At 63.9% G+C, this 5,097-nt stretch overlaps 4 protein-coding genes across 4 annotated transcripts; 1 reads left to right on the forward strand and 3 right to left on the reverse strand.

The window, feature by feature from the left end:
* On the reverse strand, positions 1-1,060 carry OT_ostta17g02210 (unnamed product; the record flags this gene model as incomplete). Its single annotated transcript, XM_003083961.2, has 1 exon — positions 1-1,060. A coding segment is annotated over one exon (1,060 nt), but the record flags the coding sequence as incomplete, so codon positions are not given.
* A 185-nt stretch (positions 1,061-1,245) lies between these two features.
* Positions 1,246-2,028, reverse strand: OT_ostta17g02220 (Ribosomal protein S8e/ribosomal biogenesis NSA2; the record flags this gene model as incomplete). Its single annotated transcript, XM_003083962.1, has 1 exon — positions 1,246-2,028. One exon carries the CDS (start codon positions 2,026-2,028, stop codon positions 1,246-1,248), a length of 783 nt encoding a protein of 260 aa, XP_003084010.1.
* A 678-nt stretch (positions 2,029-2,706) lies between these two features.
* Positions 2,707-3,975, forward strand: OT_ostta17g02230 (Protein of unknown function DUF3411, plant; the record flags this gene model as incomplete). The annotated part of the gene is made up of 1 exon (XM_003083963.2): positions 2,707-3,975. One exon carries the CDS (start codon positions 2,707-2,709, stop codon positions 3,973-3,975), a length of 1,269 nt encoding a protein of 422 aa, XP_003084011.2.
* A 52-nt stretch (positions 3,976-4,027) lies between these two features.
* Positions 4,028-5,095, reverse strand: OT_ostta17g02240 (Ribosomal protein L15, bacterial-type; the record flags this gene model as incomplete). The annotated part of the gene is made up of 1 exon (XM_003083964.1): positions 4,028-5,095. One exon carries the CDS (start codon positions 5,093-5,095, stop codon positions 4,028-4,030), a length of 1,068 nt encoding a protein of 355 aa, XP_003084012.1.
* Positions 5,096-5,097: the final 2 nt, after the last annotated feature.

Raw genomic sequence — 5,097 nt, forward strand, 5'->3', positions numbered from 1 at the left:
TGACTTGATCGGGTGAGAACGAGCTCGCCGCGAGCGCAAAGCGCACAGAACGTTCCTTGTTCAACTGTATTGAAGCCTCCCTCTTGCGCTTCATCACTCGCATGTTCGCCATCGAGGGCCCGGTCGCGACTCTCTGTGACCTTCTTAGCACCGATGCCGGCGCGCTCGTTCCACCTTGTTTCGCCGCCGCACGTCTCTCCGTACGAATTCGATACTCGTACTCTGCCGCGCGAGGATTTTCATCTGCGTAATCGTCATCGTCTTCGTCGTCATCGTCCACGACTCCATCGCCCACGCTCATCTCTGCCCCTCCTCTATCCAAGTCCCGCACACCCGCACTGGCGTCGTTAAGCGTAGATAAGAATCGATCGTACTCGGCTACCTCATCGAGCCAATCGAACTCGGGCTCGATTTCCGGAAGCGCGAGCTCCAACGCAGCCAACTCGCTGTCATCGATCGCCCCCGTCCTCGCTCGCGTGCGCCTGGCGATCGCATTCATCAACATCTCCTCATCGTTTTCATCGTCTAAAAATCCACCCTCCAGAATCATATCCACCGCCGCGCCCGCCGCTCGCGTCGCCGGAGAGCTCCGCCCCTGACGCGAATCGTCCGCCGACAACGCCGCCGCGACTGCCGATCCCAATCCACGCCCCCGCCGCGTCGGCGTCCCTCCGAACGGATCATCCATCACCCCCATCGACGGCATCACCGTTCCGCTCCCGAACGCCCCGTCGTTTCGTCCCCGACGCGACCTCGGCGGCGTCTCCGCCACCGCCGCCGCCGCGAGCGCTCCGAAATCTTCATCCTCCAGCGACACATCGCTCTCCCACTCGCTATCGCTCAGATTTTCTCGATCGGGCGACTCCATCGCGGCGCGATGACCGTCGTCCTCCTCCTCCTCGTCCTCGACGTCGTCATCGCTCTCGAAATCGTCCAGGTCTGAGTCTAAAGTTCCAACTGCGGGGACGTAGTCGTCATCCTCTGAATCGTCATCGTCCGTGCGCGTCGACGTCGACGGACGCTCGACGGCGCGAACGCGGCTCGGTGACGGTGATTCCATCGTCGACCGACCGAGGGGCGGTGGGAACCGGACACCGGGCGACGCGACGGCGGCGAGAGGAGGAATGGGGACGGTGGTTGAACTTTTTAAAATCGATTCGACAGACGCGGCGAGGACGCGGAAAGCGTCGGATGGTTTTGTATGTTACACGAATATCTGCGAATAAATCTGAGTACACAGCGAGACTACACGAGTAAGACGGCGTTGCAGCACCCGTCGTTCTCGGGATTGTTGGTGACCTGGGCGTACTTGCCCCACACCACCTTTCCGCCCGGGGTGACCAATCCGAGCTCGCTCACGTTTACCTCGATAATCGTGCCCTTGGTGATGACGCCGAGTGAGGAGTACATCGGACCGTTCGGGTTCTTCTTCACCGATAGAATGTCGAGCTGGAACGTCGCCTTGAGCTCGGGGTGGGTGACGTGCGCCTTGGTCATGCGCAAGCCGCTCGGGCGGATGAAGCGCTCGTATTTCGGCGGCTTTCTCGTGAAACCCGGACCGACGAACGTCGCCTTGGTGATCATGCGCTTCCACGATTTCTTCATCCGCTTCCCCGATCGCATCACCTTGAACATCTCGTCCTCCGCGACCGGTCGCACCTTGGGCAGAGGCACCTCCCACTTCCCAGCCTTTTCCTTTCTCTTTTGTTTCACCGTGTTCGAGAGCACCTTCGCCCGGGACGTCTGCTCGCGATCCATCAAATACGCTGGAATCGCCCCCGGCGCCGCCTTCTCCTCCACCTTGTGTTTATTATCCCTCTCGCTGTGCGAATGAATCGTCTTCTTCATCTCAATCTTCTCCTTATGTCGCTTCTTCGCGTACAGCTTCGCCTTCAAGCCGATGAGCTTCTTCGCCACCTGCGAGCGCCTGTGCGGCTCTCGCGCCTCCTTCTTCCTCGTTCGCTCCTCCGCATCGAGCCGCTTTCCGTATCGTTTCTGGAACAACTCGATGTGTTCATTCTGCGGCATCGCTCCCGCGCTTTACCTCCGCGCGCGCGCGCGTCGACGATGGATTCGATTCGCGTCGTCCGTCGCCGCCGCCGCCGCGCGTCTCGATCGCGTCCACCCGTCGTCCCCGAACGCGTCTTCGCGCCACCGTTCGAGCGCGTTTGAACGAACGATTCGATCGCGCGCGGAGGCGTCGCGCGCGGACGCGTCGGGCGAAGACGCGTGTGTCGTCGTCGTCGTCGCGCCGCCGCCGTCGCGAGCGGTCGATGGGGCCGTCGGCCGGGGACTCTGTGTGGAGTCATCACTCGCGGATACGTCCGATACGTCTCACGGGGGGGCTCTGTGTGGAGTCATCACGCACGGATGTGTCCCACGAGCCCACGAGGGACTCTGTGTGGAGTCATCACTCGCGGATACGTCCCACGAGCCCACGAGGGACTCTGTGTCGAGTCATCACGCACGCGCGGTCTATCCATGGACGTCACCACGGGTGATGACTCAAGACGGAGTCCCACGCCGCATCACCGTCGCCCTCGCGATCGCGCGTCGGCGGCGTCGTCCCACGCCGCGCGCGCTCGACCGCGACGGCCGACGAGGCGTCCACGCGTCGACGTCGACGTTCGAGACGCCCCGAGGGCGACGCGCGCGCGCGGGCGGCGACGCGAGCGACGGATGGCGCGCGCGATGGTCGATCGCGCGATGGCGTCGCGCGTCGTCGCGCGCGGGGCGTCGCGCGCGGGGAGTGGGCGCGTGGGGCGGGTCGGGCGGGCGCGGATGTTCGCGCATGGGGGGTGGGACGCGGACGCGACGTCGACGTCGACGTCGACGCGGGCGCGGATGTTCGGACGCGCGCGCGGGACGGCGGCGCGGGCGATTTCGGGACGCGGCGGCGGCGCGGCGGATGGCGGCTCGGGCGACGGCGGCGGTGGAGGAGGTGATGGCGACGACGACGAGGACGGGGGCGAGGACGGGGGCGAGGACGGGGACGACGACGACGTGTTGCTCCGCGATTCGCGAACGAACGCGGAGGAGGTGAAGAGGATGTGCGAGAAGAACGGGTTGGAAGTCCCGAGAGATTTGCTCGACGCCGACGGAGGGACGATGCGGACGAGTACGCTGGACCTGTACGTCAAATATTCAAAGATTAGTATTTTAGCCTTCCTGATGAACACGTTTCCGGCGTTTCGGGATCGCATGCTGGCCGATCCTCGGTTCGCGTTCAAGCTCTTCGTCGAGACCGGGGCGGACGCGGCGATCAACACGGTGATGGAGATCAAACAACGTCGCGACACGTTTTGGGACGAGTTTGAGTTCTTTGCGTGCGATCAAATATCAGCTTTCGCCGTGAACACGGCGATCCTGACGATTTGTTCGCCCGCCATCGTTTTGGGAAACACCACGCGTTCGATGCGCAAGCTCGGAGAGCTGAGCAAGAACGCCAACGGGTTGACAAAGGTTTGGTATCAGGCGAGAAAGTACATCGGCAAGCTGCCGGCGAACGTCTTCGCGCTCGATCCCAAGCTTGGATTCGCGAGTAAGATTGTGCGCGGCGGCGCGTGCGTGGTGGCCCGAGGCGGGCAAATATTTTTCGTCTCCACCCTCTGCGGGATAATCGGACAGGCGACGGCGAACAGCCTGATGATGCTCAGACGCGCGGCGGGCAAGAACAAGTACAGCAAGGAGTACGCCGAATCCATCGACGATTCGATGGATCCACCGGTTTTCGACACCGGTTTGCTGTGGGGGAGATTCATGTGCTTCTCTGCGAACGTCCGTCAGCAGCTCGTGATTGGGGGCGAGCGCGCGGTGGAGCAGATCGCGAGTGGGATGCCCGGACCGGCTGGGCGAAGACTCGCGAACGCCTCGACAATCGCGTTGCGGGTGGCAAACAACGTGAAGGGTGGAAGCGACTTCAATGATTTCGTGATCTCACAGGCGATCGCGGAGGCAGAGCGTAGAAACAGATAGACGATAAAATCTCAATATTGTATTACGACGTGTTCGATTCGCTAATGGAGCGTTACGCGCTCGTTTCCATCTGCGCCGGCGCCGGGAGCGTTCCTTCTCGATCGACGAATTTGCGCAGTCTCGGCGGAGTTCTCGCCGGTTTCGGTAAACCTCGCGGGAACTTGTGCGGGTGTAGCAGCGCACGCAGGCCGAGGCGGTTGTAATGCACCTTGGTGACGCTCCCACCGGCGCGCTCGACGATCTCCTTCGCCTTTGTGCTCGCTCTGGAAACCTCCAAGCGAACCTTGATGAAGGCTTCATCCGCGTCGACGCCGCCCGCCAAGAGCTTGATCCCGTGCTTGATCTTCTTGTTCGACAGCCCAGCATCGACGAAATCCTTCATCGTCAACGTCCGCGGATTGTCGCCATCGTACTCACCGAACCGTCCGGCCTCGACGTACTCTCGAAGCGTCGCCAAATTCACCACGTCAAACGTCATTCGATGCGGGTTGTGCGCCCCCCGCTTCGGAAGCGTCAATCGCAGCGGTGTCTGCCCACCCTCAAACCCGAGTCTCGGACCCCCTCCCGAGCGCGATTTCGCCCCCTTGTGCCCCCGACCGCTCGTCTTACCCTTACCGCTTCCGATCCCTCTCCCCACGCGTTTCCGCGCTTTTCGCGCGCCGTCCGCGTCTCGCAGCGCGTTCAGCGCCAGCGCCCCACCGCTCGCGTGATCGATCGCCGACCCACCCCGCACCGTTATCCCCCGTTCGTACCACGCATCGTCATCGAACAGCCCGTCCCAATCCGTCCCGTCGCCCGACCCGCCGTCGTCGCCGTCGCCCGACCCGCCGTCGCCCGACCCGCCGCCGTCCCGCGCCGTCCCACTCGCCGCGAACCCCCGCGTCGCCCCCACCCCCCACGCGCACGCGCGCGCGGACGTCCACCGCGCCCGCGCGGCGCGCGCGACGCCCCCATCGCGCGCCGGCGACGACGACGTCCGTCGCCCAGGCGCGTCGCTTCGTTCCACGACGGGTGACCACGCGCGCGTCGCGTCCGTCGTCGTCGTCGTCACCGCGCCCGCGCCCGCGCGTCGACCGAATCGCCCCGCGCGCGCGATCGCGCGTTCGATCGCGCGCGACATCG

This window comes from Ostreococcus tauri (genome assembly GCF_000214015.3).
Source record: "Ostreococcus tauri WGS project CAID00000000 data, contig chromosome 17, whole genome shotgun sequence".
Classification (NCBI taxonomy): domain Eukaryota; kingdom Viridiplantae; phylum Chlorophyta; class Mamiellophyceae; order Mamiellales; family Bathycoccaceae; genus Ostreococcus; species Ostreococcus tauri.